General features: G+C 37.7%; 1 protein-coding gene and 1 long non-coding RNA gene across 3 annotated transcripts; one reads left to right on the top strand and one right to left on the bottom strand.

Annotated features, from left to right (window-relative positions):
• Window positions 1-48: 48 nt before the first annotated feature.
• CHR8 (chromatin remodeling 8) lies at window positions 49-10,793 on the top strand. 2 transcript variants are annotated; one of them, XM_008792849.6, is made up of 7 exons: window positions 49-204; window positions 1,027-1,138; window positions 2,907-3,473; window positions 3,660-4,059; window positions 6,515-7,995; window positions 9,226-9,696; window positions 9,787-10,793. In XM_008792849.6, exons 2-7 carry the CDS (start codon window positions 1,046-1,048, stop codon window positions 10,456-10,458), a joined length of 3,684 nt encoding a protein of 1,227 aa, XP_008791071.3. In that variant the 5' UTR covers window positions 49-204; window positions 1,027-1,045; the 3' UTR covers window positions 10,459-10,793. The 2 variants fall into 2 exon arrangements, with proteins under 2 accessions (XP_008791071.3, XP_088575642.1); XM_088719516.2 differs by having other exon boundaries at window positions 51-204; window positions 985-1,138.
• Window positions 10,794-12,429: 1,636 nt separating this feature from the next.
• On the bottom strand, window positions 12,430-18,184 carry LOC103708080 (uncharacterized). Its single transcript, XR_015976957.2, has 4 exons — window positions 18,116-18,184; window positions 14,098-14,225; window positions 13,946-13,998; window positions 12,430-13,859 (listed from the first exon to the last, which is right to left on the bottom strand). It is a non-coding gene; the product is annotated as an uncharacterized LOC103708080 (long non-coding RNA).
• Between the last annotated feature and the right edge of the window lie 362 nt (window positions 18,185-18,546).

Here is an 18,546-nt window from a genome sequence, read left to right as displayed (position 1 = left end):
ACACAAGCCGGTCGACCTACCGGTTCATCATCCAATATTCAAGCCGGTCCGGAAGCTCCTCGCCCTTTTAAGACCAAACCGGGAGAACGAGAGAGAGAGAAGAGGGGCGGCGTCCGACGAGGAGCTCTCCTTGCTCTTCGTCAAAATCTAGGGTCTTGGAATCGATCTCTTCTCCCGAGAGAAACCGACTATATTTTGATCTCAGTGAGTGACACTTCTTCTATACCTCTCTTACGGATTGTTTTCCCATCGATTCCCGCCATCAAAATCCGCAAAGAAAACGATAAACATATTCGTCTATTTATTCGAAATGTCTTTCTGAATTCTTCTTTTATTCTATGACGTGATTCTATCTCCGTGCTTTCAGATTTGATGCCGTCTGAGATTTGGTTATGTTTAATTCTCTGAATTTTTCTGTTTCCGATTTCCGAATATTTGGACTATCCTGTGAAACATTGGGTTGTAAATCCGATAGAATACTGGGAGTTAGCATGGTTCCCTATTAGATGCTTTGGCGATTGAAATTGGAACTATGGCTGATTATTGGAAACATCCTTAATTGAGGTTGTGGAGATGAGTCATTCAGAACCTCAGCGGATTCCTTAATTGCAGCCCTTATTTGTGGAATTCTGGATTTCTTTTGTAGGAAAGCCGTAAGTTTTTCTTATTTTCTTGACCTTCTAAATTTGCTCGGTGGTGTCATAGGGATGCTTTGAGAGCGATGCAGGAATAGATGTGTTAATATGGGGATTTTTTTTTGTGGTTAATAATGGACTTGTTTATTTGCTTTCCATCGTGCAAATCATCAAGCTGTTCATATCTATTAGTGTATTGTCTGTGTTGGTAGGGTGTGAGCAGTGTGCCCGTTCACTTTATGTTCTTGTTAAAATTTTTAACCTTTTTTCATCGAATAATGCTATGCTGCTTGTCAGATTTGCACTGATTTTCGAGAGTGAGTGGATTTAACTTCTGTTGTACTAATAGGTTGCTCTTTTCTGGTGGCATTGTGCTTTAAATGTAATATAGCCGATTTTCATGTGACAATATGGAGGAAGAGGATGAGGACAAACTTTTGTTGAGTAGTTTGGGCATCGCATCTGCGAAGCCAGAAGATATTGAACGTAAAATATTGTCAGAGGTAATCTCTTTTCTTCCTCTCATATCTGCTTCGAACATAACATATAATCATTTTTTGTATTATTATCAGAGGATTATGGAACATTGAATTCCCATGTCTAATTTGACATGAAACTAACATTATATCATATGTTGCTGAATCCTTTTAAATTTTATTGTATCTTCACAATTTGCATGATGATCAAATGTCATAGGAGCAAGGTTCACAGCATCAGTTTCTGTTTTTTTTTTTGGTACTGTGTTGGTATGGGTCGGTTTGGTTTTTCGACAGTTGATATCAAGATTCGCCGTCTTAGTACCGGACCCCATACCAGTGCCACATTAGTATAGTGTTGGTATAGTATAGTACGAAATTTTTTTGGCGTACTGAGTGTCAATACGCCACCTATACTGGGTACCGGTATCGAACCGACATGGTACGGTACGTCATGTACCGTCCAGTTCGGACCAATGCGGCATACCATGCTTGATATGCTCCTGTATTGAGTATCAGTTTCATATATTTGGTATGAGATGGTACACACCTGTATTGGTGAACCTTGCATAGAAGTTATAAAAAAATATTATTTATTTTTTCTTGAAACTAGGTAATCAGAAAACCAATTTTGGAGAATGCATATTGTACAATCAAGTAGTAGTAACCATGATTGTGCTTATGACTATTCAAAACATCCTGAGATAGAAGAACTTAAATCATCACTCATGCATATTTACCAAACCATTCTAAATCCCTTTCTTCAGATTATGCATATGCATACACATCCACACTCTATTCTAGTCCTTATTAGCTGACAAATTATTAGCAAATCTATGGTTTGTTTTAAGAATCATTTTAGCTTAGACCTTTGGTTTTATTGCCCTGGGTAGTGATAGGATTTAGGATTTTATCCACTTTGGATATTCCCTATCTTTTGCCATGTTTTACTTGGATAGGAATCTTGTCATTTTGGAGTCTATTTATATTTTTTATCCTCTTTCTACATTTCATGCCATTATCTTGTTGTTTTCTTCGTTAGCCTGTTTGGTTGTTCTGTTTTCTTTTTTTCCTTTTGGCCATCTATCTTCCTGGCAGTGAGTTGATCGAGTCTTCTCCATTTTGTTTATATGCTTTACTCTAATACAATTTCCTAGCTACAAAGAGAATCTGGCTTATTAATTCAAATTCTATTTTCAAAGGTTCAATATGACAACTATATGCTAACTTCTTTTATTTTTTTTGAGAGAGAGAGAAAGAGGGAAGAGAGAGAGAAGAGTTAGACATCCGAACATAGAGTTTCTTAAAGTAAAGAGGTAATTTCATCAGGTCAAAGACTTTCTAAGGTGAATTTTAAAAGAAGGAAAGTTTTAATAGTGCAAATGTGCAGGTTGTCAACTGGCTTTTGGAGCTCGATCTGAGTATGATAGACTCTTAAATCAGTTTATGGTATCTAATTTCATGCTTCTCACAAGGACACTATATTACATATGACATGTGGGCTCCATTAAAATGTTAGTTGATCGAAAATAGGTAGGAAATGTTAACTGCTCTTTCTGTCATCTTATAAAAGAGGACAAAGCAGCTAGATGCTGGGACACTGGCTAGGTTCATCAGAGAGTATCGAGCTTTAGCTAAGTCTATCAGAGTTGTTAGCAAGCCAGCTATATAGACTTTATAATTTCTTCTCTTTCATCATTGGTGAGTTTGTCACTGTGAACTGAAAAATGATGTGGCAAATATATTGAAAATAGATATGCACCAAATTTCTAATGAGAAATATGCTTTTCTACAGGCAAAAAGTGATGCTAAGTGTGGTAGTGAATCTGAGGTCTGCTCTGAGGAGCATGGGCTCGATGGAGAGCCTGAAACTGGTACATCATCTACCGGCCGAGTTAAACTTTATAATAGATTACGGGCAGTAGAAATTGAGATTGATGTCGTAGCTTCTAGCATTGAAGCGGTTAAAGATGTTGCAGACAATGAGAATGACCATACAGGTAACACAGATATTAAAGAGGATAATGCTAAGGGAAATGCTGATGGTTCTGGTCAAGTTACATGCAATGGATTAACTCTGCAGCAGGCACTAGCAACTGACCGTTTAAGAAGCCTCAAGAAAACAAAGGCTCAACTTCACGAAGAAATCTCTAAGCTTGATGAGAATGCCGCTTCCGAGGACATTGGACATGAGAAGCTACTTGCCGAGCTGGTTGAAGAGAATCCAAAGCGCAAGAGGAAATCAAAAGCAGTTGAACAGTCTAATAGGGATTCAAAAAGTCATTTGAAAACTGTTGCTTATGATGAAGATGCTGATTTTGATGCAGCGCTGGACACAGCCTCAACTGGATTTGTTGAAACTGTGAGTATCTTTTCCCTTTAGCATTATCACACAATGATCCGGAACTTTTAGGTTTTCTCCTACCTTGGACGAAGTTCCAACATATAGCTCTTCAAATTGTAAACTAACACTGTTATTGTTTACTAGTCATTTTCCATGAAACCTATCATCTTGTTAATGCTGATATTTTGGCTGTCCACTTCATAGGAAAGGGATGAATTGATCCGTAAAGGAATATTAACTCCATTTCATAGGATTAAAGGCTTTGAGCGTCGTGTTCAACAACCTGCACCATCAAATAGGCACGTGCCTGAGGAAAGCGCGGCTGAAGATCATGCTTCAGCTAGCATAGCTAAAGTTGCTCAATCAATATCAGATATAGCACGGAGCCGCCCAACAACCAAATTGCTTGATGCTGAGGCTTTACCTGGACTTGATGCACCAACCCATCCTTTTCAAAGACTTAAAGCACCCTTGAAACGTCCGGTCTCTCCAAAAGGAAAGGAGTTAGAGAAGAAAAAACGAAAGCTGAGAAGGTCCAAGAGACCTTTACCTAGCAAGAAATGGAGAAATGTAGATTCAAAGGAGAAACTGCCCGATGGAAGTGGTACAGTCTCCAACTTTTCCCTTCCAGGGAACTCTTAATTCTGTGTTTTTTATTGTTATAAGTTCTCTTTTTCCATACTATGCTGTTGGTAGAAATCTTGGACCAAATGAGCTGCCATTAGCATGATCTGCTTGTAGACTATATCTTGACATGATCACTCAGTCTCATTGCTCTGATGCTGTTTGAGATATTATGGGCTACTGCTTGTTGTATATAGATGTTTATATTGCTGTTTAATATTTCCTCTCTATTGTTCACCCTTTATGAATTGCATTTATGACCATTAACTGATTTCTAAAGTTCTTTCGCAATAAAGAGTGAAAAACAGGAGTTTGATTGAACCTATGATGAATAGATACTGTTGCCATTATCCACATCCACATTTATCAGCTCCTAGAAGTTCTCTGTTAGTAGCTTCTTCAATTTTTGATTATCATTTTACTATGTGTTGCTTATGCATCTTAAAGTCTTCATTGACTTTTCTATTTTTTTAAAACAGAATTTCATTCCCCTGAGCTTGGTACATATTTATAGTGGTCAGTTTGCAAGCAGGTCCTAAGCTGTGGCCTGTACAAGAGAACGACCAATGCTTCTGACTAGACATTGGTTGAAGTAAATTAAGGCAGGAGTGCCTGTCATTTCTGTCCTTTTTAATGATAGTGCCAGAATTCTCATATAAAATGTTGTGCATGGTGGTCTTGTTTAGTCTAACATAGGTTGATGGTTTGAAAGAATTCAGATAGGTTGCCCCACTCATTTTTGATTTTATACTTTTTTAATTTAAAAAAAAGGTGACATATTTAACTTATTGCACTTTATTTCTTTTTAAATTATGGCCAAAGCTCAAGTTAACCTTCATAAAACCCTTACTGTTTTGTTTGAATGTCTTATGGAAGACTATAGCTGTGTTGGTTTGTCTTTTGTGGGGGCAAAATTTCAACTTTCCCTTATTATGTCGATTTTACTTTGGGACATCAACTGGATTCAACTCCAGGGGTTCAAGTTGAGATCTTCTTCTCTAGTAGACTATCGTGTTGTTATTAGTACCGGCTTGCATTTTTGAAAGCACCTTTTAATTATTCCTAATCCTCATGTGCCCTTTCCTGGATTCTTGCCCTGCTGGGGAAATGGGTGAAGCTTGAAAGGGATATACCAGTTTGTTTAAATTGAACTAGTTGAACTATTTATGAGCCCAGCGGCAAGATGCGGAGAGGCTAATTTTTTAAAGGAAACCTTATGCATTGACATTTGAAAATCAGTCTAGATATACATAACTGAACATGTAAGTCTTAGGATATGACATCCATGGCTTGTATGAGTGTTTAAGTGGTAATTATGCCAGTTTGGCCTTTGCAAATCTATTGCTTCTCGTGACTATTCTGGTTTCAAATTATGGTAGAATCAGTGTATATTGTAGAAATCTTTTATCAATGAACTAACATTGAAAACTTTGTTTGTTCTACCGGAAGTCTGTTGAGCATTTAGGCCCCGTTTGGGAGAGCTTTTGGAGGGCCAAAAAGTACTTTTGGCTCTCCAAAAGCATGTTTAGATGAAATAAATGTGTTTGGTAAAAATTTTAGAAAGCTGTTTTAGCTTTTTCAGAAAGTTAAAAACAACCTTTTGGAAGAAGCTCCATTTTGGAGCTTTGCGGAAAATCACTTTTAGGCTCGATCGGAAAGCTGTTTTTTTGACCAAAATATCCGTGATAAAATACAATAATTACACAAAATGTCCCTTTATAATCCTAAAAATCAGGAGGATGAAAAATTAATTTACATTAATAATTATAATATTTATACTTTTATTATTATATTATACTATAAATATACTATTATATTACATTATATCATAATACATTAATATGTTATCTTAAATAATTTAATATTATGTTATGTTATGAAAAATTAATTTACATTAATAATTATAATATTTTATACCTTTATTATTATATTATACTATAAATATAATATTATATTACATTATAGTAATATTATACTATATCATATATTTATGTATTAATATATATTATATTTTATTATGCTCTATTGTATAATACCATACAATATCCTTTATGGTCATTTTGTCATACTAAAAGTACTTTCTTAATTTGTTTACCAAACACATGTTAAAGTGCCATAGCATTTTAGAAATATAGTTACCAAACAACAAACAACTTTTTATAAAAGCTCTGTTTCAGAAAGCTCTACTTCCAAAAGCTCTATTTTCAAAAGCTTTACTGCCAATAGCTTCCCCAAATAGGGCCTTAAACCTACATTCACTGCACTTGTCTTCGGAGATCCTTGCACCAAGTTATTGTAGGTTGCTGAAACTTGCCTGTATATAGCTTTAATATTTCCATGGATTTATTCGCATGATAAGGATGCCCAGATTCTCTGGAGTTTGGAGGATATTTTATGCTGTTATTTGTGCTGATGCTTTTTCAACTGTTTTCCAGATGAAGATTCAGTGGGAGACTTAATTGCCACAGATTATGGGGAAGAAACTCAAGAAGAGGAGAATGCAGATGATGGGGAGCAGTCTTCTGTAATCCTTGAAGGAGGATTGAAAATTCCTGCTTCCATTCATAAGAACCTTTTTGATTATCAAAAAGTGGGGATACAATGGCTGTGGGAGCTGCACTGCCAAAGAGCTGGTGGCATTATAGGAGATGAAATGGGTCTGGGCAAGACTGTGCAGGTGATATCATTTCTTGGTGCTCTACATTTCAGTAAAATGTATAAACCCAGCATTGTTGTTTGTCCAGTCACACTTCTGCGACAGTGGCAGCGGGAAGCTCGAAAATGGTACCCTAACTTCAAAGTTGAGATACTGCATGATTCTGCACATGGTTTAAATAAACAGATGGTGGCAAAGTCAAGTGAAAGCGATTATGATAGTGAAGATTCCATGGATACTGATAATGAAAGACCTCGCCCTGCTAAGTCAGTAAAGAGGTGGAATGATTTGATTGATCGTGTTGTGCAATCAGAATCTGCTTTACTCCTTACCACATATGAGCAACTACGCCTTCTAGGGGAGAAGTTGCTCGATATAGAGTGGGGATATGCCATATTGGATGAGGGTCACCGTATAAGAAATCCTAATGCTGAAATAACTTTAGTTTGTAAACAGTTACAGACAGTGCACCGTATAATCATGACTGGTGCACCAATTCAGAACAAGCTTTCAGAACTTTGGTCCCTTTTCGATTTTGTCTTCCCTGGAAAGCTAGGTGTTTTACCTGTATTTGAGACAGAATTCGCTGTTCCTATTACAGTTGGTGGGTATGCTAATGCTACACCATTGCAAGTGTCCACAGCTTACAGATGTGCAGTTGTCTTGCGTGACTTGATAATGCCATACCTTCTCAGGCGTATGAAAGCTGATGTGAACGCCCAACTTCCCAAGAAAACTGAGCATGTCCTTTTCTGCAGCCTAACTTCAGACCAGCGATCTGTTTATAGGGCATTCCTTGCTAGTTCTGAAGTGGAGCAAATTTTTGAGGGCAATAGAAACTCACTTTATGGAATAGATATCATGCGTAAGATTTGCAATCATCCTGATCTTTTAGAAAGAGAACACTCTGCTCAGCATCCGGACTATGGGAATCCAGAGCGGAGCGGAAAAATGAAAGTGGTTGCTCAAGTTCTTAGGGTCTGGAAGGAGCAAGGACATCATGTTCTACTCTTCACACAGACTCAACAAATGCTAGACATTTTTGAAAACTTCTTGGCTGCAAGTGGGTATAGCTATCGGAGAATGGATGGACTTACTCCTGTAAAGCAGAGGATGGCACTTATGGACGAATTTAACAACTCATCTGATGTCTTTATTTTTATCCTGACTACTAAAGTTGGTGGTTTAGGGACAAACTTGACTGGTGCTGACAGGGTTATCATATATGATCCTGACTGGAATCCTTCCACAGATATGCAGGTAAAATTCATCTTGCAGGTTATGTATCATTGAAATTATTTATCCCTACCATTCAACTCAGACTCATCTCAGATCTGAGGACAAGCAGAGAATCTTGCTAATTTATGGTCTTTCTAGAAACTTCTTTTGTAGATGCCAACACAAGTTTCTGTACAAGTTTCAGCTATGTGCATTAGCTAGATTAGACACATCAGTGGCACCATGCTAGCATACCAATTATGAATAAATAAATTTTGATGCTTCGCTTGTTGCAGATTTACTTTTTGATTGTTTTAGTTATAGCATTAGGATTTGGGTCTTCAAGTTATTTTCTAGGTGCTGTATCTATTTGTTTCATTGATATATGAGGTGGACCGCACAATAAACATTAAATCCTTGGTGGAAGTTAATGACTCAAAATCAATGATGGACCATCCAAATTGATAGCATTTATTGTGTAGTCTAACTTGATATGTTATAGTATGATTGCTGTTCATCATGTTGCTTCTTCCCCTCCACCCCCACATCCCCCAACCACCATCACACACAGAGAGAATAAATAAAATATTTCTTGTTTATGTTTTTGTTTCACGTTAATGCATGTAATACAAGGAATGTATGAAACATTTTCTCAATAGCTACTGTAACGGGCAATGTTTAACGGCTTCTGTATCTCTTCATCTTAGAAAAACAGAAAATCTCCCTCTCTCGCTGACACAAGAACATGGAAGTTGGTACGCAAGTTGCTGTAGAGAGATATCTTGGGTAAATGTGTGATCTTCAACAAAATGTTTAGTTCATTGTTGGAAGGTAGTTATATGCATATTTATGTTGTCAATATTGCCGCACTTCAGTCTTTTTGTGCATGTTAAGTCTTATCTGAAAATTTTGGATATTAGGTTTAGGTTATCATGGGTGGTTAGGATTGGTTTATATTTCATGAAAGTTATCACTTGTTTCCAGTCTATTTAACAAATTTATCCAAGCATGGTTTTAGATTTTATATGAAAGCATGGTTTTGTCTCTGTAGGTAGGATGTTTACATTAATACTTAAATTACCTGTTTATCTGTTGGTATTGAAACTGTAGTTGTTTCCACATCCAGAAATGCATCCAGCTGTGCATACATGTAAACCCTGACCGAAATTCGTGTCTTTATTTACTGATGTTTTTGTTAATTACAAACTTGTTTACCCAGACGCATCCAGCTCTGTTTCCATCCGAAACCTGAGTAAAATTTGTGTAGTACAGGCAAGAGAACGTGCTTGGCGGATCGGGCAGAAACGGGAAGTAACAGTTTACAGGTTGATCACACGCGGAACTATAGAGGAGAAGGTGTACCATAGGCAGATTTACAAACATTTCCTGACCAATAAGATATTGAAGAACCCTCAGCAAAGAAGATTCTTTAAAGCCAAAGACATGAAGGATCTCTTCATGTTGCAAGATGGTAGAGAGGGTGGTTCTACTGAGACTTCAGACATATTCAGCCAGTTGTTTGAAGAGGTAAATGTTGGGATTGGCAATGGCTACCAACATAAACAAGGGTCCTCCTCTGCAGCTTCTACTTGTCCTGTTGTGCCAGCTAGAGAAACAAACTCTCCAGGGCTTGGAGCATCTAGCTCCAACAGCAAAGGAAAAGATATTGCTGGTCAGAGGAATGGTGAAATAGATGAAGAAACAAATATATTGAAGAGTCTTTTTGATGCTCATGGGATTCATGTAAGTACTAATCTATTTATATTCCTTCTTTGTACTTATTTCCTTAGATGACAATTTCATTATTCAAGTTGGGTTCCTCTCTGTTTATAGAGTGCAATGAATCATGATGCTATTATGAATGCCAATGACGATGATAAGTTGAGGCTGGAGGAGCAAGCTTCCCGAGTTGCACGAAGGGCAGCTGAAGCGTTGCGTGAATCAAGAAGGCTCAGAAGCCGTGACAGTTTTTCTGTTCCAACATGGACAGGAAGATCAGGTGCTGCTGGGGCACCATCATCTGTCTGTAGGAAGTTTGGGTCTAGTGTGAATACTCAATTACTTGGTCCTTCAAAACCATCACAAGGGTCTGCAAGTAGGCCTCCTGGTTTAGCAGCTGGAGCTTCCACCGGTAAGGCACTGTCTTCAGCTGAACTCTTGGCTAGAATCCATGGAACTCAAGAAAGAGCAGTTGATGATGCACTCGAGCAAGATCTAGATTTGGCATCTAGTTTGAATCAGAGAGCGAGAATTCCCGAAGACACTCTGGCATCAAAGCCTTCCCATAGGTATATGGTGGTCCAACCTGAGATCTTGATCCGCCAACTATGCACCTTCATACAACAGAGGGGTGGGCAAACTGATTCTGCTAGCATAACACAGCACTTCAAGGACAGAATACAGTCAAAAGATTTACCTCTGTTCAAGAATCTTCTCAAGGAGATAGCTACGCTACAGAAAGATGCTGGTGGATCTAGATGGGTTTTAAAGCCAGAATATCGGTAGATGAAGCATCATAGATTTACTGTTCCCTGGTAGACGCATGCTGCTATAAAGCTGCATCAAATAGTAGGAAATTGTTGTTTGAGTTGGTAAAACAGCCCAGAAATGTGATCCTTCGTTTTTTTCTTCAACTTCCACAGCTTCTATGGTACCTGCATAGAGCCGTTGGGATGAAGTTTTGTTTTACTAAATTCACAGGTTAAATCAAGTATATTCTTCACTTTACCTTTTACCATTTTGGAGAGGGGACAGATGTTAAAAAGATAATGACACTATTCAGGTGTCATGCTGTACATATTATAGATTTTCAATCCATTGGAAAAAGGTTCATTTGCTGAGATTATGTATTGATTATAGCTCTTGGTTGATATATTGCTGAATGTTTAGCCTGGACTTGCCAATATGATAAAGGCATTTTTTTTTATTTTTTACCAGAAATTTATAAAGAGGCAGGTAAAATGTACATCAGAGAACAGTTCAAACAGACAGCATAGGTTGGATCTTCTCTCTTTTCCTACCGGTAGCAGGTCTGAATCAGTCTAGCCAGGAAGCGAATATTCTCCAACACTTATTTTGATTTTCTATCCATATTATTAAAACTCGTTCTGTTTTTCTCTAACCACATGTTCCACAGATAATATCAGAGATACAATCCCAGCCTGATCTCCAAGCACTTCGCAAATTAGATGAACGCCAACATGTCCATGGTTTGTGGAGGCTCCTAGGTAAAGCTTTAATCTTTAATTGCTGATTATGATATTGGACATTTCGCCCAGTTCTGATCCACAACCGTATTATAAAGGAATTCATGAGTAGCAAGCTGTTATGTCCAACAATTAGATCGTCTTATATCATTCTTGTAGTCAATTTTGCATGCTATAGTGATCCAAGCATTTGATAACCAAGTATGTTGCACATATACATGCTTAATGTTGTTTTCTAGGCCACCGCTACCATCAATTAGATGTCTAAAATCAATAACATGGACTATAGTTGCATATATCTCCCACATATAACCCACACCATTTGGGTCAGGTCAGGTATCCCGTGGGTTGGCTACAATTGCCACCCGTAAGGATAAGATATCAGAAAATCTAGAAAATTTTCAAAATCAGGAAAAGGTCCTGACGAAGAAAAATTAGTAAATTGAGACTGTTTTTTAAAAAGTATTTTTCAAAAAGCAGATTTGTTTACATTTAAAAAATGCCTTTTGATATATTTAACATTTGGTAATCTCATTTGTATAACAACCTTTTGTAGATGAGCTTACTATGTATGAAAGATATGGAGCAATTTTACAAAAGAAGCTAGAAGTTGGTTGTTCGAGCTTCTCTTGAAAGCACTTAACTTGTGCTTCCCATAGAAGCACTTCTCATGTGATATTACCAAACACTTAATGTTTTTAAGAAATACGTTCTTTAAAAATTGTAAAAGGACTTCTTTTAAACAGCCAGAAGCATTCTGTCTTCTTCAATGCTCTCTCTAATGTTTGATATTCATAAATTGTCATATCCTCTTTCATGGAAAACGACTGCATAACCTTCATCAGCTCTGATATAGATAACCAAAAGTCACAGGCTTCATGAATTGTCTCGGTAAGCATACATTAATGAACTGCAATTACCTTCTTCTAGGAGCAACTAGATATTGCATCAGACCACATTTTTGACATATAGCAGGTACATCATAAATGCATCTTTAAGTTTTAGGCGATTATACCAAGTTAATCGCCTTCATACCTTCACAGACTTCGTAGTCATACTTGTGTTTGGCGTGGTCAGACATTGCACAATGCTGAAGAGGTAACATCTCCATATCAAGGAGGAACATATCAGGAGTAGGTTCTATCAAAGCTCCGAAGTTCTCATGCGTCATTTCCCTCCCCAAAAAAGGGAGGGGGAGAAAGAGAGAGAGATGACAGGGAGGGAGAGAGGGAGAGGTTCCAGAAGAAAAGTTGATCGATCAACTCACAAGTTTCTACAAAGCAATATCAGATGATTTGTATCCTCTTATTTTTAACTATTATCTCATTGATCCACACTTGCTGTTAAACATTTACTTCAAGAAGTTCAAGGAATATTAAGAACAGAACTCATATGTTCTCTAGAATCCATACCCTCACAATTTCTGACATCAATTTCTCTAGGATCAGGTGGAAGCTTGTTTACGCTGCTCGTGATTTGCACTTAAATTGTTTGTTCATCTTGTAAACTGAGCAGAAGTATGGAGGAGACATGGACTTCAAGTCTACTTGCACCACAGCTTGGGTTCAAGAAGGTTTTAAGCATCCTGAAATTGACATCACCTTGCAGAAAGCAATGCAAAGGTATCTGTCATATGAAGTGGGTGAACACAAACTATGAGATGCCATAACCTTTGGTGAAACTTATGATCTCTTGCCCTTTTTCGGCCTGGCTGATTTTGCAACAATTTAAGGATAAGGCGAGATAACCATAGATCATGCGTTGGAGCTGTTTGATGTAAAAGAGAATTGATGAGAATAAATGGAGTTTACAAAACCTAGCATGATCTTTCAATGTTATGCTGATCAATCCAAGCTTATATGCAGTACGGAGAATCAGTTCCATTTACCTGTTCCTCCGAAACAAGCGTCCTTTTCTAATTTCTGATATCAGTGGCCTGAATTTAGCATAAAAATAAACCACCCCTTGCTACAACCTGCTTGAATCTGCCAGAGAAGATCAGCTGAGAGACAAAAGGGGAACTATTGAGCCTGCACAATCTTTGGGTGACAACGACTGCCGGTCTCCAGTTGTTTACTTTAACTGTCAATACATGTGATTCTGATGCTTTGATTTTGTGCATGAACAATCAAGAGTGAATGTACAGAAATTCTTGAACTGTTTGACAGGGTCGGCAAACAGATGAAGACAGAAATGTTTCACAGGAGAGATCTGCATCTTCTGCAACTTCTGCAAATGGGAAGGTGCGACGGCAGTGAGCCAAAAGGTAAATCTGCAACATATAAATACATATTTTAGGAGGGAACGCATAAAACTTCAGACATAACCATGTTTGTCTAACAACTGTTTGTCCACCCAAGATATGCTCCTCGATATTAAGCATCTCGACTGAGTCGATAGAGCAGATAATTCCTAACATTCCTAATATGGCATCCTTGCCTCCCGCATAATCAGTTTAAAACAAATTTCTGCCATCCCTGACACCTCTGCATGGAGAGCTAGCTTACAATTCCCCCATAGTCAAACTGACAGCAATGCATGACAAATCAAACAGCAGTATTATAAGAACTCTTGGATCAATCTACTAAATCGTTCCATAAACTATCTCAAGATGTCATCAGAACCACAGTAACGCAGGTATAACGTTTTCACTTGAAATATATGGCCTCTCTGTTTTTATCTAATAGATTATTTACAGCCCTGTACAGGGAAAATTTGAACTTTAAGCAAGAAAGCGAAGCATCATGAATTTAGACTATACAGGCACAGCAAAACTCTGCTCTTACCAGCTGGTTGGATCCACAACAAGACAAGGATCTGATTTCTCGAACTCAGGAACCTGTGACATTTCAACGTTGTAAGTTGCAATACGGTAATAAAATTGTTGGCGGGAGCGAACAGGAGGAAATAATGGTAAAAATGGGAGAAATTGTTTGACCTTTTTGTCCACAGCTGGGGCAGTAATGATATTTTTGGCAAAGGCAGTCCATGGAGGGGCAAAGGAAGCAGACTCCCAGCATAAATGGCTACATGCAACCCACAAAAGCTGCCAGACTTGGTTTTGATCTGCACATCAAGGTATAAGAATGTCATTAAACTAAGTTTCATTCAGTATAACTACAATGCTGGTGTATTAGAATCAAGGAGATGCCATTAGTAAATGAAATGCATTTTTGCTCTGTTTTCTGATCTAATATAACCTACTTGTTGATCACATAACACCTATCCTAGTATGTTATTAGAACATCACTAGAAATTCCAGTCACAACCCAGAATCAAAAGACTAAAACTTGAGTACAGAGTCAGGGGGGAAAAGAAAGTAAATGAAAATAAAAGGAAAAAAAATCTGACTTAAGTGTCCTTAAACAACAAGTTTTCAGTATCCATGAGAAGCACTTATTAACAGATGCACAGTTGTGGGATAAAAAAGAAAGAAAAAAAGAAAGAAAGAAAAGAAACAGAGAGCAGCCAACGCTTTGCAGATTAAACCAGCCCAACTTTTAAGTAAGAACAAATACGGCACCATAATGGTTTGTTTTCTATCAGATCACTGGCAGTGCCACCTGCCACCCTAAGAATTTGTATATGTTTTTTGAGACCTAATAAATCCAAATTCTCCTATACAATTGATTAATGCTTAATAAATGTGAATACTCCTTTTTTAGCAAAATCCAAATATTTACCAAAATCTTGCAATATGGACATGGACATAAAATGGTGTTATGGATACCGATACATTGAAATTTAACTACTACATCTATAAACTTGTACATTATTATGTAGTATGTAAAAGATTAAATTAACATGCCAAATGGCATTAGAGAAATACCCAGAAAGAGAGGAAAAAAAAAAAAAATGCTGAGAACCTTAATACTATCTATCAACACCTATTAGCTGTCTAAAATGGGAGCATGGCATCACTAATATTATTATCATCATGATGGCCAATAAGAGATCCCTTGAAAATGGATCCAACTCATCATTAGAAAAAATCAAAAAAGAAAAAAAGCCCCTACAGTAACATTAATCCCCTGCCTGTTATGCTTGTAGATATTATTTCTCCTTGACTAATCATAACCTCAATCTGCAAGCCTTATTCCATTAAAATGGGTTGGCATAGTTGATCAAATTGAGATGCATCAAAGTTTGAGTTTTTTCTTTTTTCTGTCTTTTACTGCCAATTCTCCAACCAATGTTACTGTCTACATCTTTGAGCAAGCATGACCTGCCATTACACATCGTACTAGTGAAAGAGAGGAGACAAGGCTTCATTTAAGGACTAATATTCTTTTACAAAGCACTAACTGAGGACCTCTTTGGTATTTCTTTTATTTATTTTTTAATTTTAAAGGTAAAATCACAAAAACCGAGACAAAAACATGTATAATAGTATTTTTTTATTTTCTATTTTAAAAAATCATTTTTATTATTTCTAAAAAATGAAAATAAGAATATTTTTACTTTTACTATCATCAAAAGCAAGAAACTCATGTCTTTTACCACCACAACGGATACCATCACCACCAGTGCCACCACCATCATTTCGACCACCGCCATCATCACTACCGGTAGCTATCATTTCTACCACCACCATCGCCACCATCGCCAACACTATCATTTTCACCATCATTGCCACCGTTGCTATGACCATCATCTCCACCCTCGTTGTCGGCATCGCAGCTGCCACTCCTACCACCACCGTCACAATGTCATTGTCACCACTGCCTCTATTCCACCACCATCACCGTCACCACCACATCATGGTGCCCCCATCATCATTGCTACCATTGTTTTCACCGTTATAGCCACCATTATGATCTCCACTATATTCGCCACTACTATCACCACCTCAGGAACCATCATTATGGTTATGTTTTTAAAGATAAATGACTACACAAAACATGCTTATGTTTTCAATAAAATGGCAATAAAATAGAAACAAGTTTTTCATTTTTTTATTTCTAAAAACAAGAAAAATAAAAGTGTTGCTAAATGGCACCTAAAAGTCAAAATAGATTTATCCACTGCAGTATAGCATGCAATACTAGATATTCGTTCGGTGACATAATGGTATCAAATAAGACTTGGATACCACAAGTTCAAATATGACATGAGATCACAACAATTAAGACATAAGAAGCCATCAAATCATAGACCAAAAACAAGAAGATAGGATAATAACGTCAATGATGCATCAAAGGAATTGATCTAAAATCATAATCTCCATGGATATAAATATGTGATGTTCTTGATTGACGAGTTTCTCATTGCCAATGGTGTAGAGAGAAAAACAAGACGCTCCCAACGATGCAAGTATTAAGTTCATGCATGAGCTCCAAAGCGCACCCACCCCCCCCCACCAGTTGCTAAAGAAAAAACATTGCGAAGCATATGCAGACACCAACATTACTTCCAAATGTTCCACAACTTCATCATTGCTGCTTCTAACATTATCTCAATGCAAGGCCCAACTAGTTGCACATAAAAGAGCTCAACAAAACGACCTAGATAAAAATGGTTAAAGCAATCGTTACGTTTCTGGAGAAGGGGGAAAGAGGTTAATATCCTGTTATTCCCAAATACATTTGTCTAAGTTGCTCTGCTTTAGAGTAAATGTCCTATTGCCAAAAATTCTGGCAAGATCCTTTAGTGCTGAATTATGCAATACTATATTCATAGATTACTTATAAACCATGTCTACATGGGCCATGATTCAGCCATGGTCCCATCAATCCGGAGTTCTAGGAGGGACAAACTGGGAACAAAGCTAACCTTTAGCTTTTTTTTTTACATAAAGTAGCTGCCCCAGGACTCGAAACTTGCACCATTGTGCTTGCCAGTCTAAGCTTTTTCACCATTGCACCAAGCAATAGCCCGTACTTAAGATCTATGTCTCCTTGAGCAAAACATGTCTATACACATAAAAAGAAGCTACAAGTAGGACAGAATATGGATCACAGAGGAATCTTTACCTAATGCAAGCTAGTTGCAAGCCCATGCACCAGATTGGTTAACAAAGGTTACTAGTCCATGACACATGGACTAACATAAGATAAATTTATGAAAGTACTAATGCAATATAAAAAGTACATGATACAAGAATTGACAAAACCTTAAATGCTATCACTTTAAGGTTGGTCTTTGCTGTAAGGAAAAACATTTAATACATCGATTTGAAGTATCGAGAAGCAGATGCCAGAGTGGTTTCAGGGCTAGGTGGAAGATTTTTGTTATAAAAATTTTCAAATTGAGGTGCATTGTAGACAGATTACCTCTTTACCAAAGGCTCAGTTGATTTGCAATTTTATATTTTTGTGGTCTGGTAGAAGGAAAGAATCCATAAAAAATGCATCTTGTTAGTTAAGGCTATGCTCATTATTTTTCTTATCCATTGGCTAATACTGATAGATAGACACGTACCAAGTATAGAAAATATGACAAACCAAGCAAAACTCTTTTAACCACTTACTGGAGAAAACACTGGTTGGTTGCAACAGCCAAAATCTAAAAAATTATGATGCAATAATAAGATAAAGCAATTTCTCTTAAGCATTCGAAAACAAACTACAGTATCTGTATTAACCATTCAAATTAATCAAGTAGATGACGATCGCACGTTTTTCAGACAATACCACATATATTTATCATGATATTATGGTAATATCATCATGGAGTTAGTAGAACTCACAAATTATCTATTTCCTATAGGTAAGAACATTCAAACCCGCAACTAACACCATATCCCCAATTAATTAACACCCTGAAATTAAATCACATCATCCCATCCCGTCTTAACCTAATCAATCAATCCATCAACTGATTAGAAACCCAATTTTTCTTCCAGTGATCAGCCAAGAGCAGCAATTCCAAATCGTCATTTCCTCTTTTTCTGTCATCTCAAAGAGAAAAGAAAAAAAATTCAAGAAAGGTTCAACTTTCCAATCAGATGAACATACTTGACGGGTGACGGTGGAGAGAGGTCCGGCTGCAGGGGGATCCCCTTGGGGACGGCGTTCGGGGATCATCCCGGCCTCGTAGGGCTCTCCCTCACGTATCCGTACGGCATCCCTGGCGCCCGCTCCTTTCCCGCTCCCTTCGCCGCCATGATCGCTTCCTCTCTCCCGAAGGTCGGGCCAGAGAAGACCAGGGGCGAGCGGGGTCTCTTTGGCCCGATGCCGCGCTTGGAAGCTACCGGATCGGGTCGGAGCGGATCGGGTGGAGTGGGGTCCGCTTGGAAATTTCTGTCGCCGAAATGTGATGTCATCAAATTATAAGCATACGTATTGTTAGATGTACCACCTCTTGCTGATGTGCAATGCTGCCAGGGGCCGTTGATTTGGGTAGGGGTGATAAGCCTCTCGCCGGGCCTCAACGAGCTCGGAGGCGA

This window comes from Phoenix dactylifera, chromosome 4 (genome assembly GCF_051530095.1).
Source record: "Phoenix dactylifera cultivar Ajwa chromosome 4, Ajwa_hap1_PhDact_Kaust_v1.1, whole genome shotgun sequence".
Taxonomy (NCBI): Eukaryota; Viridiplantae; Streptophyta; class Magnoliopsida; order Arecales; family Arecaceae; genus Phoenix; species Phoenix dactylifera.
Note: the sequence above shows the minus strand (reverse complement) of the source record. Positions and strands in the feature narration are given on the sequence as shown.